The sequence below is a fragment of the Balaenoptera acutorostrata genome, chromosome 19, assembly GCF_949987535.1.
Source record: "Balaenoptera acutorostrata chromosome 19, mBalAcu1.1, whole genome shotgun sequence".
NCBI lineage: Eukaryota > Metazoa > Chordata > Mammalia > Artiodactyla > Balaenopteridae > Balaenoptera > Balaenoptera acutorostrata.
Window position 1 is genome coordinate 49,002,800 of NC_080082.1, and position 23,363 is coordinate 49,026,162.

A 23,363-nucleotide genomic window follows, 5' to 3' on the forward strand; every position below is an offset into this window, starting at 1 on the left:
TCTTGTTTGTTTGTTTGTTTGCTTTCCTGTGTAAGGGCCATACTTTCTTGTTTCTTTGCATGTCTTGTTAAGTTTTAATTGAAAACTGAACATTTTTTATGATATAATGTGGCAACTGGAAATCAGATTCTCTTCCCTCTCCAAGTGAGTTCCAAGTCAGATCAAATGGAGATCCTTGCAAGTGGAATCTTCCAGGGAACCTGCAGATAAGTCAGATAATGATAATTTTCTAGGAATGAGACTCTGAAGGAGCTCTAACCTAGTTCTGCTCCCTCCAGTTCTGCTGCCTGCCTTCTGGTTTTCACTGCAAATGCAGCTGTTATTTTTCAAGGTTACCATAGAGTTAGAGAGCAGGGAATGGAACTAGATCAAGTTAAAATGCTACAAAGCTGACTATAGTAGTCCCCCCCTTATTCACAGTTTCATTTTCAGCCGTTTCAGTTACCTGCAGTTAAGTGCAGCCTGAAAACATTAAGTGGAAAATTCCAGAAATAAGTTTTAAATTGCACGCCATTCCGAGTTGCATGATAAAATATCATGCTGTCCTGTTCCATCCCGCCTGGAACATGTATCATCCCTTTGTCCAGTGTATCCACGCTGTATATGCTACCCGAGGTTTCAGGCATCCACTGGGGGTCTTGGAACATATCCCCCATGGATGGGGGTACTACTGTATTCTTACTGAGATTCAGCCATTTCTCTTGAATAAATGCTCCCCAGTTTGCTTCAATCTTGTTAATTTCTAGAGTCTTTAAAAAGTTGATTCTGAGTCATGTACCACAATGTTCATTGCAGCACTATTTACAATAGCCAGGACATGGAAGCAACCTAAGTGTCCATCGACAGATGAATGGATAAAGAAGATGTGGCACATATATACATTGGAATATTACTCAGCCATAAAAGGAAACGAAATTGAGTTATTTGTAGTGAGGTGGATGGACCTAGAGTCTGTCATATAGAGTGAAGTAAGTCAGAAAGAGAAAAACAAATACTGTATGCTAACACATATATATGGAATCTAAAAAAAAAAAAAGGTCATGAAGAACCTAGGGGCAGGATGGGAATAAAGACACAGACCTACTAGAGAATGGACTTGAGGACACGGAGAGGGGGAAGGGTAAGCTGGGACAAAGTGAGAGAGTGGCATGGACATATATACACTACCAAATGTAAAATCGATAGCTAGTGGGAAGCAGCCGCATAGCACAGGGAGATCAGCTCGGTGCTTTGTGACCACCTAGAGGGGTGGGAGAGGGAGGGTGCGAGGGAGGGAGACACAAGAGGGAAGAGATATGGGGATGTATGTATATGTATAGCTGATTCACTTTGTTATAAAGCAGAAACTAACACACCATTGTAAAGCAATTATACTCCAATAAAGATGTTAAAAAAAAAAAGTTGATTCTGACCAATTTGGCCAGTTTTCTCACTGTGTTTATGGAGGAGAGAATTTTTGGAGGTCCTTACTCTGCCATTTTTTATGACATTACTTCCCTCCCCTTTCTTTTTAGGTTTTTATTTTCATGAATCTGCTGCTTTCTTCTTACTACTGAAATTATAATTTGGATTACATCTGAATCTTAAAGTTTGCCAAGGCTTTTCATCTAGAACTTTTTATTATACCCCAGTTAGTCATGTAAGCATGTACATTTCAGAGTAGTGCGGTGCACATATTCTTGGCCCCGCTGGCTTATTGTAAAGGAGGAAGGAGATTTGATTGAAACCAGCCATCTGGTAGTCTCTGCAGTACTGCCTTCTGGGTTTCCCCTCCCTCATGCTGTTCCACTTGGAATGAAACTTTCCTTACCCAAGCTTCCCTCCTTTTTGTTCTAGTTAGTCCTTTGTTTCTTCCTTAAACTTTCACTGAAGAATAACACATAGGAAAGTACACAAATTATAGTAACTATGCTTGATTTTATTACCTCCAAGTAAACACCCAGATAATCACCACCCTGGTTAGTGGGTAGCCACCCACAGAGCTGACCATCTACCCAGTAAATCATTTTTTAGATGTAGCAGATGTTCATCTATTCTAAATAGACATTTCTGGAGGCCAGTAGTATATATTTTTCCCCATTTCTCTCCTTTTTAATTGATATATAATTCTTATACCATAAAATTCACCATTTTAAAGTGTGAAATTCAGTGAGTCTTAGTACATTAACAAAATTGTACAACCATCACCACCGTCTAATTCTAGAATGTCTTCATCACCTCAGAAAGAAACTCTGTATTAATTAATAGTTACTCCCCATTCCCTTCCTATCCTCAACTCCTGGCAACCACTGATCTACTTTTATCTGTCTCTATGGATTTGCTTTATCTGGATGTTTCATATCAATGGAATCTCACAGTATATGACCTTCTGTTTCTGGCTTCTTTCTCTTACCATAATGTCTTCAAGGTTCAGCCACACTGTAGCATTTATCAATACTTCATTCTTTTTTTTTTTAAATAAATTTATTTATTTGTTTATTTATTTTTGGCTGCATTGGGTATTTGTTGCTGTGCGCGGGCTTTCTCTAGTTGCGGCAAGCAGGGGCCACTCTTCGTTGCGGTGCATGGGCCTCTCGTTGCGGTGGCCTCTCCCATTGCAGAGCACGGGCTCTAGGTGCACGGGCTTCAGTAGTTGTGGCACACGGCCTTAGTTGCTCTGCGGCATGTGGGATCCTCCCGGACTAGGGCTCGAACCCGTGTCCCCTGCATTGGCAGGCGGATTCTTAACCACTGAGCCACCAGGGAAGTCCCACTTCATTCTTTTTTATGGCTGAATAATATGCCATTGTATGGCTATACCACATTTTGTTTATTCATTCATCAGTTGATAGACTTGGGTTGTTCCACTTTGGGGCTATTATGAATAATGATGCTATGGACATTCATGTGCAAGTTTTTATATAAATATATGTTTTCAGTTTTCTTGGGTATATGCTTAAGAGTGGAATTGCTTGGTCTTAATGGCAACTCTCTGTTTAACATTTTTCGGAACTGCCAAACTGCTTTTCACAGTAGCAGCATCATTTCACATTCTCACCAGCAATTTATGAGAGTTCCAGTTTCTCCACATTCTCACCCACACTTATTTTCTGTTTTGTTTTTTGTTTGTTTTTACTGTAGCCATGCCAGCATGTATGAAGTGGTATCTTACTATGGTTTATTTGTGTTTCCCTAGTGACTATCCATGTTGAGCATCCTTTCATTTGCTTATTGGCCAGTTGTATATCTTTCAAGAAATGTCTTTTAGTATCATTTGCCCACCTTTTAATAGGTTATTTGTCATTTTATTGTTGAATTTTAAGAGTTCTTTTTGTATTCTGGATACTAGACCCTTAACAAGATATATGATTTTCCAGTATTTTTGCCCATACTGTGGGTTTTCTTTTCACCTTTATAGTGACCTTTGATGCACAAACATTTTTAGTTTTGATGAAGTCCAGTTTATCTATTTCTTCTTTTGTTGTTTGTGCTTTAAGACGTCATATCCAGCTCCCCTCCCCCTCCCTCCCCCTCCCCCCTCCCCCCTCCTCCCCTCCCTCCTCCCTCCTCCCTCTTCCCCCCTCCCCCCTCCCCTAGCACAGGGCCCGGGCGGCTGGGGCATTCTGCAGCCAGCAAGCCAGGCACGCAGCCGCCCACTTGCACTGTGCCTGCTGCAGCCAAACCCAGCCCGATGGGAGCCGAGCAGAGAGCAGGGATCACGAGCCCTGGCCAGAGTGAGCGCGTGCAGCCACTGCCGAGTTGGCACCTGGAGGACATGGAGGAAAGGCCGGCAGAGACCAACGCCAGTGTGGACGACTCGGCGCCCCCCTCGGTGGCCCAATGGCCGAGCGATTCAGGGAGCAGGCAGCCGCTGCAAAGGAGACACCAGCCAGTAAACCAACAAGAAGGAAACTGCCCTGCTCCCTCTCTCTGTTCCTCCCCAGGGTAGAACTGGGCCAGAATGGTGAAGAGAAGTCACCGCCCAATGCAAACCACCCTCCTAAAGTCAAGGTGAAGAGCTCGCCTCTGATCGAGAAGCTCCAGGCCAGTTTAGCCTTTGATCCAGCGGCCCTGCTGCCTGGGGCCTCACCCAAGAGTCCCGGACTCAAGGCCATGGTATCACCATTTCACAGCCAGCTTTCTACCCCCAGCAGCCCTGGCGTGTGGTCTCAGGCCAGCGAGCCAGAGGAGGTGCCCGTCAGCTTTGACCAGCCTCCTGAAGGCAGTCATCTGCCCTCTTACAGTAAGGTGCAGACGAGGGGCTCCATAAAAAGGTGCCCTCCCTCCAGGCGATTCAGAAGGCCCCAGTCGGATTGTGGGGACCTGGGGGAGCTCAGGGCCGTGGAGTCCTCCCAGGAGGATGGTGCCAAGGAAGAGAATGGGGACGAGGTGTTCCCAGCCAAGAGCAAGACTCCAGGATCCCCTCCTCTGAGGAGGACGCCCAGCAGGACAGAGAAGCAGGAGGAGAAGGGAAGGGCCTCGGGGGTAGCCCAGCAGCACGAAACGGCCATGGGGAACTCCGAGGAGGGGGCTAGCCAGCGTCCAGCCCAAGCCTCCAGCCTAGAGGCAGAGGATGGGTGTGGGAGCCGCACGGAGGAGAAACCGGCTGAAGAGCAGATGGAAGAGCCTACAGAGGTGAAGGAGAGGGTGGCCAGTGAAGAGGAGGAGCCCGGACAGAGGAGCCAAGACACAGAGGGGCTGGAGGAGGGAGCTGTGGGGGAGGAGACCCCCCCACAGCCCATCCTGGAGGAGGGGAGGGCGACCACAGTCCTGAGCAGGGGACCGGCAAGGAAAAGCAAGATGGAGGGGGCCGTCCTCAAGCCAGGCTGTGACCCTGGCACTGTCCATGCCCAGCTGGACACTAGCAGTGAGGTCCCCAAGACAGAGGATAACACCCCTGTCCAGGGCACTAAAAGATGAAGAAGATCTCATTGTGCCTAGTGATGAAGCTGCTGGAGCCGTGTCCTTGAAGTAGCAGGGGTGATCGTAGTGACAGCAAAGGAAGCCATCGCAGGAGCAGGATGGCGTGAGGGTCTGGAGTCAGCCTGAGGACACAGGGTGCAATTTCCCGACCTCTGCACCATCGGAGACAGAGATTGGATCTGAGGGCCAAGACTTCTATCAACTTGAGTTTGTGTCACTTGATGGACTTGGTTTAAAAAAAAAAAAAAAAGAAACGTATTTAAAACAATTTACTATGGTAACAACTCCCCAGGGATACTGGTCAAACTGTGGGGCCCAGATACTGTCCACACCCACCTAACCCTATAGCTGACCTCAGAACTGGACTGGGATTTACCTAATCAGATTGTGTTTATGTAAGGTGATAGCCTTTTTATTGTTCTTAAGTTCTCAAATGTAAGTAAAAACTCATTTCAGGTAGCTAGAAACAAAGTAGTATCACTGGAAATATAAATCCTGTAAGTTACAGAAGACCTTAAATTGTATAGAGACCCTGAGACAACCTTTCAGCTTGGTCCAAATTTGACTGGCCAACCAATTTTGGAAACACTGGACGAGAAGAGATAATTATTGAAACATTAAAAAATATGTGTCTGTTGCAGCAAAAAAAAAAGAGATGTGTCCAAGAAACCATTGCCTAATCTAAGATCACAAAGATTTACACCTATATTTTCTTTCTTTTTTTTTTAAGTTTATTTATTTTATTTATTTACTTTTGGCTGTGTTGGGTCTTTGTTGCTGTGCGCCGGCTTTCTCTAGTTGCGGCGAGCAGGGGCTGTTCTTCGTTGCCGTGTGCATGCTTCTCATTGCAGTGGCTTCTCTTGTTGTGGAGCACAGGTTCTGGTTGCGCGGGCTTTAGTAGTTGTGGCACAAGGTCTCAGTAGTTGTGGCTCACGAGCTCTAGAACACAGGCTCAGTAGTTGTGGCACACGGGCTTAGTTGCTCCATGGCATGTGGGATCTTCCAGGACCAGGGCTTGAACCTGTGTCCCCTGCATTGGCAGGCGGATTCTTAACCACTGCACCACCAGGGAAGTCCCTGTATTTTCTTATAAAAGCTTTATAGTTTTAGCTCTTACATTGAGGTCTTTGATCCATTTTGAGTTAATTTTTGTTTATGATATAAGATAGGGGTTCATATTCTTTTTTTTTTTTTTTTTTTTTGCATGTGGATATCTAGTTGTCCCATCACCATTTACTGAAAAGACTGTTCTTTCCCAACTGAATGGTTTTGGCACCCTTGTCTAAAATCAGTTGACCATAGAGGTATGGGTTTATTCTAAACTCTCAACTGCGTTTCACTGATACATATATGTCATTTCTTACGCCAGTGCTCTGCTGTCTTTATTACTATAGCTTTACAGTACGTTTTCAAATTAGGAAGTGTGAGTCCTCCAACATATTTTTTTCAATATTCGTTTGGTCGTCTTGGATCCCTTGCATTTCCATATGCCTTTTAGGATCAGCTTGCCTATTACCGTAAAAAAGGTAGTTCAAGTTTTGATAGAGATTGCATTGAATTTGTAGATGAATTTGGTGAAGTATATTTTTAAGTATTACAAGTTTCATTTACATAAACTTTGCAAGCATGTAAAACAGAAAAAATTTTAATGTTTATGGTGACTTTTAAAAAATTAGTAAGTATATGGGTCTTACTTGACCTTCTAGGATCATCTGGCAGAGGAATGAGGGTGAACTCTCAGAGCCAGGGGCACCAGTGTACAACACAGAACAAAGGAAGGTTCTCCTCAGGGTTGCTCAAGACACTCACTATGGCCAATTCAAGGTGATGGTTTTCTTTCACAGACCACACAGTTTCTGTGTGAGCAGACTTCCATCCTTCAGCACTCCTGCTGAGTGCTTCTTTTGTACGTCGGAATTTGTACAGCCACATTGATAACAATGGAGCACTTGGGTAGGAATAGATATGATTGCCTTATTGTAATGAATTTTAAAAATGAACATTTGGGAACAGATTTCTTACATATAGCTGTTTGATATCTTGTTTCTTGAAAAGGTTATGAGAGTTTTTAAGAGTCAAGATTCTCTTGAACACAGAGCTACAAATGGTGGCTGGTTTAGTTGGATTTATATGCTAGCTGGGTTAGGATTGCTATACTTCTAGAGTATGTGTTTGTATCCATAGCACTTTTCTCATCTCTTGCTCTTATAACCTGCCTGCCTTCCTGTGTTCCTAATGCAATTGTAGAACCGTAAAGGAGGCATGGTATTTGGCCATGATGAGTGATAAGGTATGACATATTTATTTTTATCTATCAAAAAAGGAAAATGGAAAGAAAGCCTAGTTATCAATAAGTAAACCAAACTATATACAGACATCATGTATATTGAAGTTTAATATAGACTACATGTATCATTCAATAAAACATATTTGAACTGTTGTTATGTTTGGAAGAATAGATAGTTTAGGCAAGTGTAAACCTAGTTGTAGCTGTGTAGGAAGAATCACATTACTCTACTATTGTAGGTTCAGAAACTGCAACCAGAGGTGTTCAGACCTTGCTGTTTGCACCTATCCAGAGCCAGGGGTTCTATAGAAGCTTCCCCAGGGTGTAAGAACCTGCACACCCTCCGAGGCTTCCTTTCAAACATCTGGAGGGGAAATTGGTACCTGGGTGAGGATGAGAAGCATCCTGTCTACAAACCTGCCAGCCACTTACCTCTCCAGGCTCTGTCTTTCTGTATGCTGCACTTCAGCCCAGATGGGTATCCTGAACAGACTTTAAGCCATCCTGCTTCAGGGCCTTTGCTGTGGTGGTCCTTTCATCTGGTGAGCCCCAGCCATCCCTTTTGCACTTATCAAAACCTATCCTACAATCAAGGCCTAGCTCCGAGTAACATTTTCTTCATAACAACCTTCCTGATTTCTCTCAATCTTTGTTCATTGCTCCATTTCCAAATCCCCCTTAAGGTTTTGTGAGTGCTCTACTTGTCAACAGCCCTCACCTAATCTGTGTACTCTTCTAATCCTCTTGTGGATTTGTGAGCTCTTTGAGGAGGAAACACAAACATGAGTCCAGGCCCTGCTTGATGTGTCACTTGTCAGCCTGAGTTTTGGAGTGGTTAGTGGGGAATCAAACTTCTTGTTGCATTATTTTTGTACTACAACTTGAGGAATTTTCTAACAGTCGTCATATCATAGTTCACTCTCACTATTGTACCTGCTTTTATAAGGTTTTTATATAGTTTCTTATTCATTTGGAGCCCACCTTTGTGGATAATAGCATTTCAGGAGTTAATGTTCCAGAATTACTCACTGTCTTGTAACTTTCCTAACTCTGTCTTATTTTTTCCCCTTACAGGAAATGACTTAGAAGCCTTACAAATACATCTGTGCATTCTTGCTTCAGACTTTACAATTGAGGGCCAACCCAGTCTGGAAGCACCTCTTATTAATGTTATAAGGAAACTGCTACCTCAGCAAACAAAAGAAAAGAAGGAGAGGACTTATAATAAATGCCATTTTTTTTAAAAAAAAAACCCTTGTTTTCAGAAAATATTAAAGGAAATTTTTCGCATTGAGAAGACACTTTACAGGTAAATGGATTTGGCAGGCAGGCTCTGTCAAAATTCTGCAGAGATTTGATCTTCCTTACTGAGGACTTAGTGTGAAGTAATTCTGTACTGCTTTTTAAATTGCTGTTGATCAGCTTGTGGGTTTTGGGGTTCTAACTTTTCTGGTATATTGAAGATACATTATATTACATTATATTACATTTTTTAAAGTTAAGTTATTTTTCTGCCATTGTAAATACAAGTATCAAAATATTCTTGCAAAGCAATTCTAGGTAAACATTTTTCTCAGCAAGCATATCTTTTTATTAAGAGAGTGGAATGCTAACATTTCTTATATAGCATTTTGGACACACTTTTATTTTTTGTCAGAGGTCCTGCCTACACTGAAAATATTAATTATATAAACCTGTTGTCCTTTTCACAACTACATTGGATCACATGGTCACCGGCCTCATGGAAATGCCTTTTTTAAAACTTAGATTTGCAGAACTCCACTATTTTTATACCTAGCTACAGTTTTAGGGGGGAAAAAAAAGGAATCAGGACCCTGACCCTCTCGCAGTCACTGGGACAGTTCCCCTTCCCGCATGTATTGCTGCAGTGCCCAGGACAGTAAAATGGACTACAAGCGGCGCTTCCTGCTTGGCGGGTCCAAGCAGAAGGTGCAGCAGCACCAGCAGTACCCAATGCCTGAGCTGGGCCGAGCACTGAGTGCTCCCCTGGCATCTACGGCCACCACCGCCCCCCTGGGCAGTCTGACTGCTGCAGGCAGCTGCCACCATGCCATGCCCCACTCCACTCCCATTGCTGACATCCAGCAGGGCATCTCCAAATACCTGGACGCCCTCAACGTCTTCTGCCGTGCCAGTACTTTCCTCACAGATCTCTTCAGCACTGTGTTCAGGAACTCTCACTATTCCAAGGCAGCCATGCAACTCAAAGATGTGCAGGAGCACGTCATGGAAGCAGCCAGTCGGCTGACTTCAGCCATAAAGCCCGAGATCGCCAAGATGCTGATGGAACTTAGTGCCGGGGCTGCAAACTTTACAGATCAGAAGGAATTCAGTCTTCAGGACATTGAGGTAGAGTATCTTCTGTGTCATACTTGGGTAGGAAAATGTATTCCAGAGGTAAGTGAGAATGTTTGTCTTAGTTTTTTCTCAAATCACTGAAATGATGGTCTTCGTCCTCTTTCCATTGATAACCCTGTCCTTGTAAAAATTTTTTGCATGCCAGGTTCTGAATTGCTTTCATTTCAAATTAAGTAAGATAGAAGATTATTAAACAAACAAATCAGCCTATGTTTTATATTCTTTACATTTTCAAGTTGGAACTTAATTTCCAAATAACATTACTGTTAAAGTACATAGTAGGGACTGAGAATTCTAAATATGATTATGAAGATTTCTTTGTGAATTGTCATTATATAGAACCATTGGTTTAATGTAGAAAGTTCTACACATGTTTACAGGATAAGTTATTTTTTCAGTTCTAAATTTACATCTGTTTATATTTGGATGCATTTGATTCTTATTCAGTACATTTCTTAGGGTCTTTGGTAATCAAAATGAAATATTCTCCCTTTTTCAGGACTCTACGTTAGAGTGTAAGATTGGAATACAAATTTCATTCAGAATAAAGATGATGTTTTTCCTTCCTTCGTTTAGGAAATAATTTATTAAACTGTCATCTGTTAAATTAACTTCACTGCTAGATTTTTAAAATTATTTTTACCTGCTCAGAGAGTTCTTCTGAGTTTGATTTTTCCATGTGTCTTTGTATGTTTTAGCAGCACATTAGAGGTTAGGTTTCTGGATGCTAGGAGGGAGAATGTTCCTCTCCCCATCCTGGGGTTGTGTTTGATTTTAGGAAATCACTAGTCTTCTGAACTAAATCTGATGATTGTGGTAGCTGAATAAGCTAACTTACACTGTTGTGGGTTTAGGGGAAAAAAAAGTTAGGCTATTAAGTAGTATGACTCATTTTTTATTGTGTTTAAAAGGCATATTGTGATTTTGAAGGCATTTATAAGAGGAATTTAAAACTATTTTTGTTTTTATTTATTTATTTTTGGCTGCTTGGGTCTTTGTTGCTGCGCGCAGGCTTTCTCTAGTTGCGGTGAACAGGGGCTACTTTTCATTGCGGTGCGCAGGCTTTTCATTGTGGTGGCTTCTCTTGTTGTGGAGCACAGGCTCTAGGCACGCGGGCTTCAGTAGTTGTAGCACGCAGGCTCAGTAGTTGTGGCTTGTGGGCTCTAGAGTGCAGGCTCGGTAGTTGTGGCGCATGGGCTTAGTTGCTCCACAGCATGTGGGATCTTCCTCGACCAGGGCTTGAACCCGTGTCGCCTGAGTTGACAGGCGGATTCTTAAGCACTGAGCCACCAGAGAAGCCCAGAAACTATTTTTGAAAAGACACAATAGTCTTGGTGTATATCAGGCGTTAGGCATCATCAAACTTTTTCTGTAGAGGGCAAATTGTAAGTAAATTTTAAGCTTCGTGGACCACATGTGTCTCTTTCACATTCTTCTTTGTTTTTTTAAAATAACCCTTTAAGAATGCGGAAACCAGTTTTACCTTGTAGACCTGTCTGTTGGACTGTATTTGGCCCATGAGTTATAGTTTGCTGAATCTGCTGGTGTAAATGTATAATATCCTCCTTGGCTCATTCTATTTTGAACCTATCCAAGTTTATTTTTATTTTCTGATTTTTTCTATGATCACATCATATATTCAGAGAAATTATGATTTTGAACTATTTTTAAAATGGCTTGTCAAAGTTTAAAGTAGTTTTTAAATTACACATGTAAATCACATATAAAGCGTATTTTTAAAAAACGTACTTCTCAAAAGAAATTCAAGCAGTGAAACTTAAAACTACTGTTCTACTCTCCCATCCCATTCCTTTTCCCAGAGGAGACCACTGTTAACTGGTTGGTTTGTGCCATTCCAGACTACTGTGTGTATAGGCACAGATGTACAGCTTTGACTTTTGTTTGTTTTATGTGAAGAACCATGTTCAGCCCGCAGGATGCTTGGTCACTGCTGTGCAGAGATGTGGCAGCAGAGCAGTTAGGGCCTCTGCCCTCTCAGAATGTGCTGAACAATATTAGACCCAAGCTGTTTCAGCTCCCATCCTGCAATGACACAAGCACCTTTAGCTTTATTTAGAATGTCAGGCAAGAATGGTTTGAAAATGAGGCCGAAGCCTGTTATTTTAACCTGAACGTTACTGGGCTCTTCTTCAGTCCATGCCTCCAGGTGCTGGAGGAGACAGAGCTAGGCCTGTTTGCCCTCCAACCCTGTAGGGCAAGTGCCCTTGTTCCCCAGGTCAGAACAGCTAGAGAAGGATGAACCAACCCTGAGGAGTTGGGTTTAGTAAAGCCACTGGGCACAGTAGCACCTACCTTGTCCTTTCTGCTTTCCTGGGACCAGCATGGACCATTTGAGCTGAGAAGGGGAAATATTTCTTATTGTTGTGTTTTGGAATTTTGGCTTGACTTTCCCCATTGAAATGCGATTAGGATAGCTGGAATACTACCATGTTTTTGTATATAATGGGCTAAACAGGCTTTCAGAGGCTAAACTGGAAACTAAGTGCTGTTGATGGGTTTTAGAATATAGTGTATTCTAGGTTTCAAACTGCTGACTTGTAAGTAAATCCTAAAATGTGATTGTGAAATGTAGGCCTGCAGACTTAACATTTTGCTCTTTCCACAGAACAGTATTTGTTGTTTCTGGAATTTATGTACTGACGTGGTCTCTCTCTCAGGATATTCACCAACTCAGATGGAATAGCTGGGCATTTGGGGTTTTTTTTTTTCCTGTTGGTTTTTTAAAGATTTTATCAGCAAGGCCCAGAGAAGCTCTTTAGCATTCATCCTTGGGGAAAGAAGTCTGTGGCCTAACACTGATGAACTTGACTGGCTAGACAAGGACCTCTGCTCAAGAGCTTAGCCCAGGACTGCGGTTGAGAAAAGCCCTGAATTCAGTATTCAAACGCTTGACCATTTGAAACCTAAGACAAAGTACCAGTTCCACTGTCCCACCCCTGAAGGTAGCCAAAACGTGCTTCTAATGCTGCCTTACTTGCAGCCAGGTTTCGGATATGCTCATTGACTGACAGATCCTGGTGCCTGTGTCTAGGAACTGCAGTTGCCAACTGTGTGCTCTGGGGCAGGCAGGGTGTACATGAGTCCTGTCCTGTCTATACTCAGCAGTGACTTTGCCCCTTCACCCCGGGTGGTTCAACCTCATAATCTCTCTGTTAGAGAAATAAGTTGTGAGTAGAAAGTAACTCTGCTTTTTTTTTTTATAAAGGTGTTGTATTTATTTTTTAATTATCTACATTTTTTAATTTTTATTTTATTTATTTTTTTGGCTGTGACGGGTCTTAGCTGCAGCATGCGGGATCTTTCTTTGCGGCACATGAGCTTCTCTCTAGTTGTGGCGTGCAGGTTTTCTCTCTCCAGGGCACGTGGGCTCTAGTTTGCAGCATGTGGGCTCTCTTGTTGAGGCACGCGAACTCAGTAGTTGTGGCACGCAGGCTTAGTTGCCCCGCAGCATGTGGGATCTTAGTTCCCCGACCAGGGATCGAACCCGTGTCCCCTGCATTGGAAGGCAGCTTCTTTACCACTGGACCACCAGCAGAGCCCCGACTCTGCTTCTTATTGTCTGTATGGCCTTGAGCAAATCTTCTAACATCTCTAAGCCTCAGTCTGCCCATCTACAAAATGGAATTACCACCCACCTTCCAGAGTTCTGGTGAAGATCAGAAGCGATTAGTGTGTGTGAAACACTGTACCCAGTTAGTTGTCATCACCATCACTTATTATTATTGCTTCCAACATGGCTTGAAAAGTGTTATTAGTCCTTCTCTGCAGTACAGAGCACAATTATGTACAGAGCCAACAAAAGAGAGAAATATACAGCAGATTAGTCTCACTGGAACCCTTTTAGGTGGAAAAAGTTGCCACTCCTGGAACATTTGCTCTGCTCATTTCTTTCCTGGTTCTTGAGGTGAGCACCTCCCTTTCCCTTCTGTGTTATTTTCTCTTTTCGTGTTGTAAGGTGGCAGCAGTATTACCTTGCCTGATGTAGAAACTGCCAGGACGTTTCCAGCATAAAAGCCCTAGGGGACCTCTTGTACTAATAGTCACTGCTCTATTTCCCTTGCACCTAGAATGGGGGTACATAGGGAAGGAAGTGGAGTGGGGGATGTCTTGGAGTCCACTTGCTGTAGCTAGGAATCTTTGAGCAAGCCAGTTGATAGTTTAGGTGGGATTTTCCCCCCTTTGGATTTATAGAAAATGTATAGTTTACATTGTTGTAAATGTTGTCTAAAATGTTGTCTAAAATGAGAAATATGATCTTAATCAAGTGCTTCATGGGGATTCCTTTGTGTAAGTCTCGAACTGCCAGTCCAGCCAAAATGTGAACTCAGGAAAAATATGGTTTCCCATATTGAATTTGTTCATTATACAAAGCTTTGACACCCCACAACATTTTTTAGAGGTAGACCATATGGGACCTGATGTTTCTATCTTTTCTTTTCAAGTCTAGGGGCATCTCCATTGGTGTGTTAATTCTAATGTTCCTGTAACATGCCAGGCTACATGAATTGAGTGGCTGTGAGTTCTCTTTGATTTTATCTACTTCAATTTTATTTGTCCTAGAAATCTGGTATCCTAACTAAGGATCATTTGCAAGTAAAACATGTAGTTCATATTAAAGAAGTATAGACAACCCCATAATTAGGTTTTCTATTTATTAGAAAATCAAAGATGTTAACTTCTTTTTATAAACATCTATCACGTGTCTTAAATAAAATTACTTTTTCAGTGCAAATGTAAATAAAAGAATCAAATTGACTTGTGGTTCATGCGTTCATTCCACAGATATTTATTGCACACTTTGTGCCAGGGACTGTTCCAGGCACAGAGGATACAGTGGTGAGCAAGACAGAAATTCCTCCCTTCACATAGATAGATGAAGGCTGTGATCTTAGATAAGATAGTTAGAAAAGGCATCACTGAGAACATGATGTGTGAGTAAAGAACTGAAGGAGATGAAGGAGTAGGCCCCAATAATAACCAGGAAAAGAGGATTCCAGGCAGAGGGGACAGCTAGTGCAAAGTTCCTGAGGCAGGAGCAAACTTGAGTGTTTGAAGAGCAGTGAGGGCCTATTGTGGCTGAAACAGTGAGCAAAACAGAGACACTAGGTGTGAGGTCAGACAGGTAAAGAGGTCATCCTCTGAAGGGAAGGTGAAGGGAGGGCAGCACGATGAAGTGATGACACTTCTCCCCTTGCTTTCTTCACCCCGTGGCAGCTCTGGGGCTCCAGTTTCACCTCGGGGCCTCAGTGTTGGTACAGGGTTCCCAAGAGTTGTATAGCTGATTCGCTTTGCTATATAGTAGAAACTAACATAACATTGTAAAGCAACTATACTCCAATAAAAATTAATTTAAAAAAAATGATAAGTTGGGAACTTTGAACATGTACTGTGTCCTGGTCAATTGGGATTTGCTTCAAAACATTCCAGCAGGAAAAGGTGGAGTTGGGGAGAAGGATGAAAAAAACATGGCAAAATGTTGATAGTTACTGAAGCTTTTTGATGGGTTCATGGGGGTTTGTTATATTCTGTTTTTGTGTATATTGGGACATTTTCCAAGTTTAAAAAAAGGGAGAGAGAAACTTTCGACCACATGATAGAAGTAATGTATCAGGAACACCCAATAAATGATTCCATTTCATAAGTGATTTGTGCGTGTGAAGTGGTCTTCTAACAGAAAGGGAAGTATTTAGGAAAACTCCTCTGTTTTCTGTCTGCTCACAGAATACTGCATCTCTGGCATTCTGGTCATAAGTTTGTTGGCGGGGTTTTTTCCCATACCAAGCAATTCTGGATCAGTTCTGATGTTTTTTACCTGGAGTTAGCATCAGATCCCACAGGTAAGGGCTCAGTCCCACTAGACTGCGCCCCCACCCTGCCCCCTTAGACAGCAGTTACAAGTCCAGGGTGTTACCTATGTTTCTTACCAACTGGCTACAAATCAGAAGTCCCCATGACCACCCCACAGGTTTGATTACGTTATTAGAGCAGCTCACAGAACTCAGAAAAACATTTTACTTACTAGATTATAAAAGGATGTAACTCAGCAACAGCCAGATGAAAGATATGCATAAAGCAAGGTATGTGGTAAGTGGTGTGGGCTTCCATGCCCTCTCCAGGCGTGCTGCCCTCCCAGCACCTCCACCTGTTCTTTAACCCAGAAGCTCTCTGAACCCCGTCCTTTGGGTTTTTTCGAGCCTTCATTAAACAGGTGTGGTTGATTAAATCTTTGGCCATTGGTGATTGATTCTGTCTCCAGCCTCTTCCCCTCTTCCGAGGGGTTGGTCTGAAAGTTTCAAACTTGGTTCCCCTGGCAACCAGCCCGCATCCTTAGGAGCTTTCCAAAAGTCACCTCGTTGACATAAACTCAGGTATGGTTGAAAGAGGCTTGTTATGAATAACAAAAGATACTTTCTCTCTCTTATCACTTAGAAAATTCCAAGGGTTTTTAGGAGCTGTGTGCCAGAAACCTTGGAAGAATACCAAAATATATATTTATTATAAATCACAATATCACAGAGAGTGTCACTGAGTAAGGTATAGTGATGAGAAGAAAGGCAGGTGCTTTTCAGAAAAATGAAGAAAATAAAAGTGAATCAAGGAAGAAAATGAGAATAGAGAAAAGAAACCTTTGAAGGCAGGACCCCAGCAGCAGGTAGGAGTCAGGGAAAGAATGCTGTGCTCGTAATTTTGGTGACTAAAATGGCAATGTTGCTTTCTTTTAGGAGAATGTGATTTAACATTTCATAGTTACTAAAAAGTCTTGAGTGAATGTAAGGAAAAATGAGGTTTGATGGGCAAATTAGAATGAAACAAATAAAACAGTTCATGGAATGTAATTTAACATAGGACTACCTTTCCTGAATTACTTCCTATTCTAAATTTTTTTTTTAAAGGTAAAGCTATTTTAATTATTTATTTATTTATTTATTTATTTATGGCTGTGTTGGGTCTTCGTTTCTGTGCGAGGGCTTTCTCTAGTTGCGGCAAGCGGGGGCCACTCTTCATTGCGGTGCGCGGGCCTCTCACTATCGTGGCCTCTCTTGTTGCGGAGCACAGGCTCCAGACGCGCAGGCTCAGTAGTTGTGGCTCACAGGCCTAGTTGCTCCGCGGCATGTGGGATCTTCCCAGACCAGGGCTCGAACCCATGTCCCCTGCATTGGCAGGCAGATTCTCAATCACTGCGCCACCAGGGAAGCCCCCTATTCTAAATTTTTATGGTTACTGGTCAGCTTCTGAGATTTCACAGAATTGGATAATAGCCTGTTTTGGCAGCCTCCTCATCTTTACAGATCAGGAATCTGAGTGTCTGTAAAGACGACATTTGCCTGAAATCTTTCTAGGCCCAACATACACAGGGATTGTGTCCTTTACCTCTCCACTGTTCCAGGCCAGTGCAGTCTTTGTGCCAAGGGATTTGTTTGCAGTGTCCATCCCTCCAAGAGACTGGCCGTTCTGACCTAGCTAATGCCGAAGTGCCCAGACATGGGAAAGTAAAGGAACCGCTGTGAGTCCTTGCTCACTCCCAATCCTTTCTGAGGCCCCACTAGCTCCTGGAGGAGGCTCCAGTCACCTGGCCTGCTTTCTTTTTCACGTAGCTGCTACCACCCACCCTCCAAGGTAAAATACAGATGAGCTGGCTGCAAGCTGGCAAAGATGAATGAGGACTATCAAAAGCATCTGCAGAGACGTGGATGGACCTAGAGTCTGTCATACAGAGTGAAGTAAGTCAGAAAGAGAAAAACAAATATCGTATATTAACGCATATATGTGGAATCTAGAAAAATGGTACAGATGAACCGGTTTGCAAGGCAGAAATAGAGACAGATGTAGAAAACAAATGTACGGACACCACAGAGGGAAAGCAGGGGGTGGGGGGATGGTGGGGGGATGAACTGGGAGATTGGGATTGACATATATACACTAATATGTATAAAATAGATAACTAATAAGAACCTGCTGTATAAAAAATAAATTAATTAGAAAGAAAAAGAGAGCTTCCCTGGTGGCACAGTGGTTAAGAATCTGCCTGCCAATGCAGGGGACACGGGTTCGAGCCCTGGTCCAGGAAGATCCCACATGCCGCGGAGCAACTAAGCCCGTGCGCCCCAACTACTGAGCCTGTGCTCTAGAGCCCACGAGCCACGGCTACTGAGCCCACATGCCACAACTACTGAAGCCCACGTGCCTAGAGCCTGTGCTCCACGACAAGAGAAGCCACTGCAATGAGAAGCCCACGCACCACAACCAAGAGTAGCACCCGCTTGCTGCAACTAGAGAAAGCCCACGCACAGCAATGAAGACCCAACACAGCCAAAAATAATAAAACAAATTAAAAAAAAATAAAAAGAACCTTCTGTATAGTGCAGGGAACTCTATCTACTCAATACTCTGTAATGACCTATATGGGAATAGAATCTGAGAAAGAGCGGATATATGTATATGTATAACTGATTCACTTTGCTATACAGCAGAAACTAACACAACATTGTAAATCAACTATACTCCAATAAAAATTAATGTAAAAAAAAAAGAAAAAGCACTCTAGGCCTGGTGGGCAAGACAGATAAATAAGTAGACTGTGACCATAGGTGTGAGCAGTGCTGTGATGCAGATGGAAAATAGCCTCAGACCTGCCTGTGGGCTCAGTGTCCCCCCACCCAGCTCACTGTGAGGGGACCCAGCCCCCACACTGGAACCGCCTACCTAACCTGTGAGAGAACCTGGTAGGCCCTGATAAGAGTTTAGATTTTATACAGAATGAGATGGGATTTTTTTCAGGGGGATTTTTTTTTAAATTTATTTTTGTCTGCGTTGGGTCTTTGTTGCTGCACGTGGGCTTTCTCTACTTACGGCGAGCGGGGGCTACTCTTGGTTGTGGTGCACAGGCTTCTCATTGCAGTGGCTTCTGTTGTTGCGGAGCACGGGCTCTAGACGCACGGGCTTCAGTAGTTGCGGTGTGTGGGCTTAGTAGTTGTGCCACGCGGGCTCTAGAGCACAGGCTCAGTAGTTGTGGCACACGGGCTTAGTTGCTCCACGGCATGTGGGATCTTCGCGGACCAGGGCTCGAACCCATGTCCCCTGCATTGGCAGGCAGAGTTAACCACTGCGCCACCAGGGAAGTCCTAAAGGGGGATTTTGACTGATATGAATTGATTTGTTTTTTTTTTAAAAAATACTGTGGCTACAAGTGACAGAAACCAAACTCAGAACAGCTTAAACAACAATAAAAGCAAAAAGAAGCTGGTAGTTACATAGTACTTATGCTATACGCTGTTCTGAGACTGTACACATTAACTCACTGAATTCTGTTAATAACCTTGTAAGTTAGGTACTATTCATATTCCCATTTTATTGACGAAGAGACAGGTGTGGAGAGGTTAAACAGCTTATCAAAAGCTTCATGGCAGATCCAGACTTTAGACCCAGGCAGTCTGACTCTATAATAGAGTACCAATTCTTGACCATAGCACTCTACTGCCTCTCAACAAAACAATGTATTGACTCCATGAAACCGAAGAAAGTTAGCTCTTTGGGCATGGCTGGATCCAGGGGCTCACACAGTGCTGAACAGACTCAGACTGTCTCCATGCCAGAGTTGCCAACAACTCAGCAGAAAGAGCACCTCTGCTTTCCCCCAGGTTCTGACAAAATTCTAGAACTCAGTCTGGTTGGCTTGGCTTGGGTCACTTGCCTGTCCTTGGACCTTGTGGCCAGAAAGGTTAAACTAACGCACCGACTGGTCAGGCCTGACTTGTGCGCCCACTCCTGGGGCTGGGGTACCACCAGACTGAGAGTGCAGGGGGAGTGGTTCCCTGAGGGCTGCTTCCAAAGGCACGGGGCTAGATGTTGGGGAGGCCACACTGTAAATACCAGCTGGTGCGTGTCAAAGGATGTGATGGGGAACATATTTATGATCCTGGATACACCTGCTAAATTGTTTTGTTTTTCAGGATCTTAGCAGTTTATTATGTCTTCTATGAGGCCTTTTGTTATGTCTCTTAGTAAAGTTCCATAATTTCCTTTCTAGTGGCTGTGTATATTCTTAACATTCTTACGTAATCTTTATTTTAGTTGCTGTCATGAATGAAATTATATTTAAAAGTTTTTTCTATAACATAGAAGCACCACTGATTTTTATATTTTTGTCTTGTCTCCTGCCATGTGACTGGACTCAATAATTCTAATGTTTCAATTGGTTTATTTTTGTATATGTGGTCATGTCATCTACATGTATCTCCTCCCTTCCAGTAGTTATATATCTTGTTGCGTTGACCATAGGTTTTATTTTTAATTTTTATTTATTTATTTATTTATTTATTTATTTATTTATTTATTTTGGCTGCACCTTGTGGGACCTTCCCCAAACAGGGACTGAACCTGGGCCATGGCAGTGAAAGCCCAGAATCCTAACCACTAGGCCACCAGGGAACTCCCTGATCATAGGTTTTAATGTATAAAACAATCAGTGTTAAGAATGAGCATCTTTGTTTTGGTCCTCATTTTAATGGGAATACTTTGGATATATTACTATTGATTATTAATTTTAACAAATTAGTTTTTCTTATATATGATGCATGCTTAGGTAAAAAATTCTAACACTTCTGAATGGCATAAGTCCCTTCTCCAAAGGTAATGCTTCTCTCTTCCAACTCCATCCCAGTTCCAGACAGAACCACTATTAATTGTTTTATGTATCTGTGCAGATAGCAGCAGACATGCATATGCAAACATATCCGGAAAATACATCTTTTTACTCCATTATATATACCCTTTATTCCCTCAACAGCATACCCGTTAATTATTACATTGGTTCTCGGTTTGAAAGAATAAGCATACAGTTCCAAGGCGTAACAAATGTTATACTTGATTCTTCATTCAAGGGATGAGTGTGTCACTTGCAGGAAAGCCTTGCGTGGTTTATGGACTTTCTCTCTCCAGAAGAGTCGTGATCTCCCCCATGCCTGTTGGTGATATCACCCTCAAAGTAAGCTCAAGGTTGCAGCTGGTGTCTGTGGGCAGGCTGCAGAAGAGCTGTCCAGGGAAAGAAAGCAGGAAGAGTTTGGGGGGAAGAATGAGTTGTCACTTGCACATAGATGCAGACATCATGATGTCCTGCCCTCAGCTCTGCAGTCACCATGCTGCTCTTGGCCTAGTTTGGTGCTTTTATGTGGAGAGTAGCAACTGCTTTCTTTTCTTCTTTCAACAAATATGTATAGGAGGATTGTCTACTGTGTGCCAGGCAATGAGAATGCAACAGAGAGCAAAACAAAGACCCTGTCCACATCCAACTCAACTCCTAGGTCGGGAAACAGAGAAAAAATAAATGGCACATACAAACATAATGTCAGGTAGTGAGAGGTGCTATGAAGAGAAATAAAGAATGATGAAGAAAGAGAGGTAGAAGAAAGGCCTCTCTGAGGATGGGACATTTGAGCAATGCCTGTCAAGCGATAGCTGTACGATTCCAGGGGAAAGGATGCTCCAGGTAAGGTAGTGGTTCATTTGCAAATGGGGTCAGGGTGGGCTCTCCCTCAGGGGACACTTGGCAATGTCTGGAAGTTTCTTTGATTGTCAGAAAAATAGCATTTTTTTTTTTCATGCTAGGGCTAGAGTGAGAGGAATCTTACTCATTTAGAAGAACTCGAGTGTTACACCAGAGGACCTGCAGTGATTTGAAGGAGGAGGCACGATAGAGTAAAAGATGCTGGACTTGCATGTTAGGGAATCAGAAATTCAGTGACTCACTATGTATTTAGGGGACAATTTTTGTCATCTTTTAGGATCTCAGTTTCTCTTTCTGCCTCTGACCAATATCCCATCCCCCCTACCCCGCACATAAACACCCATGGCCAGATGGTGTTTCTGCATGAAGTCTAGAACATTAGGTGACAAGACTCAGACCCCAGATCATGAAAAGCAAAAGTTTGCAGGAGCACAAAGCTCTTAGATTTCTGATTTTTAATTCAAATTGATTTGGAGAAGGTAGAGTCTTGATATATCTCTTCCTTGTAGTCCTTCAGGTTATGTTTTAGTCCTGCAGCAAAACAGATGCCTGGATACTCAAAAGCTCCTGTCGACTGCCACATTTGAGCGCTATTGCAGCTCTTTTGCAGGTCAAAAGTCACCCTAGGAGGAAGAGATTTCTCTACTGTTTTTTTTTTTGGTTTTGTTGTTGTTGTTGTTGTTGTTTTATAATGAAACTCTCTAGGAGTTAAGCCAGCATTTTATTTATTTATTTATTTTTGGCTGTGCTGGGTCCTTGCTTCTGTGCAAGGGCTTTCTCTCTAGTTGCGGCAAGCGGGGCCACTCTTCATCGCGGTGCGCGGGCCTTTCACTGTCGCGGCCTCTCTTGTTGCGGGGCACAGGCTCCAGACGCGCAGGCTCAGTAGTTGTGGCTCACGGGCCCAGTTGCTCCGCGGCATATGGGATCCTCCCAGACCAGGGCGTGAACCCGCGTCCCCTGCATTGGCAGGCAGACCCTCAACCACTGCGCCACCAGGGAAGCCCCTCTACTGTTTTTTAATTTTAATTTTTGTTTTTTGTTTGTTTGTTTACCAGTAAGGATATGACATTTTATTCAAAACAGTATGATCTGAGGGGTTGTGGTGGCTGCATCTCCCAACCATTGCTGCTGGAATCTGGTGAGTAGAGAGCAGGGATGCTGCTGACAACATCCTACGCTGCATAGGACAGCCCTCCACGACAGAGAAGTCTCTGGCCCCCAGTGTCAGTAGTCGTGATGTTGAGAAACCCTGAGGTAGTGGGAACTGGCTGGTGCAAAAACTTGAGACCGGAGCTGTGCTCACAGTTTTTGAGGAATAGCAAGAAGGTCGGTGTGGCAAGAGTAGAGAGAGGTGGGATAGGAAATAATAAGTTCAGAGACTAGTCAGGGGCCAGATCATGTAAGGTATTGTAGGACAGATGAGGAGTTTGGATTTTCTTCTGATTGTAATGGAAAGCCATTGGAAGACTTTGAGCAGGGGAGTGAAATAATCTGACTTTTGTTTTATAAGACTTCCTGTGTGGAAAGTAGCCTCTAGGGGAGAGAGGAGACTCTGCTAGTTGCCTCCCAATATCTAGTGTCACCTTCTTCCTTAATAACAAAACTCTGGGGAATTCCCTGGCGGTCCAGTGGTTAGGACTTGGTGCTTTCACTGCCGGGGCCCTGGGTTCAGTCCCTGGTCGGGGAACTGAGATCACACAAGCTGCCATGGCGCAGCCAGAAAACAACAACAACAAAAACTCTGGAGGGTTTTTTGTTTGTTTGTTTTTGTTTTTTCAGGAATATTATGCATGGAAAAGAGACTATACTTCCCAGCTTCCCTTACAGCTAGGAGTGGTCACTTGAATTAAGTTTTGGTTCATGAAGATGTAACTAGAGGTTTTGGATGAGACTGCTGGGAAGTTTCCTTAGAGGGAAAAAGGGTGCTACCTTCTTCCCCACTCCCCCCCCCAGTTTTTTACTATCTAGAATGCAGGCAGAATGGCTAAAGGTCATTTAACCATTTAGAACTATGAGGTAGTTCCAGTATGTAAGCCTTGTGTGAGGATGAAGAGTAGAAAGATGGGAACTGGGCTCCTTGTGATACCCGGGAGCCTCCATGCCAGCTCTGGACTGCCTAACCCTAGATTTATTTTTACCTTAGAAAGAAGTAAACGTTGCTCTTATTTAAACCACTGCATTTGTTGTTGTTGTTGTTGTCGTTGTTGTAATGTGTAGATAAAACTAATCCTAATTGAAAGGAAGCAGGAAGGTCAGTTAAGAGGCTGTTAT

The 23,363-nt window shown here is 43.1% G+C and overlaps 2 protein-coding genes across 6 annotated transcripts in view; both read left to right on the plus strand.

Moving 5' to 3' along the window:
• GARRE1 (granule associated Rac and RHOG effector 1) overlaps positions 1-23,363 on the plus strand; it is an 83,026-nt gene that overhangs the window by 23,869 nt on the left and 35,794 nt on the right. For 4 of the 5 annotated variants that reach the window (XM_007165080.2, XM_007165081.2, XM_007165082.2 and 1 more), the window contains one exon: positions 8,264-9,559. In XM_007165080.2, the coding sequence (XP_007165142.1) occupies positions 9,065-9,559 (495 nt within the window). In that variant the 5' untranslated portion in view covers positions 8,264-9,064. Of the gene's footprint in view, positions 1-6,608; positions 6,727-8,263; positions 9,560-23,363 lie in introns of all 5 variants that reach the window. The other variant, XM_057533960.1, reaches the window with a different exon arrangement.
• Positions 3,740-4,899, plus strand: LOC103013656 (capZ-interacting protein-like). The gene is given in 4 exon segments (XM_057533708.1): positions 3,740-3,818; positions 3,821-4,717; positions 4,720-4,781; positions 4,783-4,899. Coding segments are annotated over 4 exon segments (1,140 nt in total). The 5' UTR covers positions 3,740-3,754.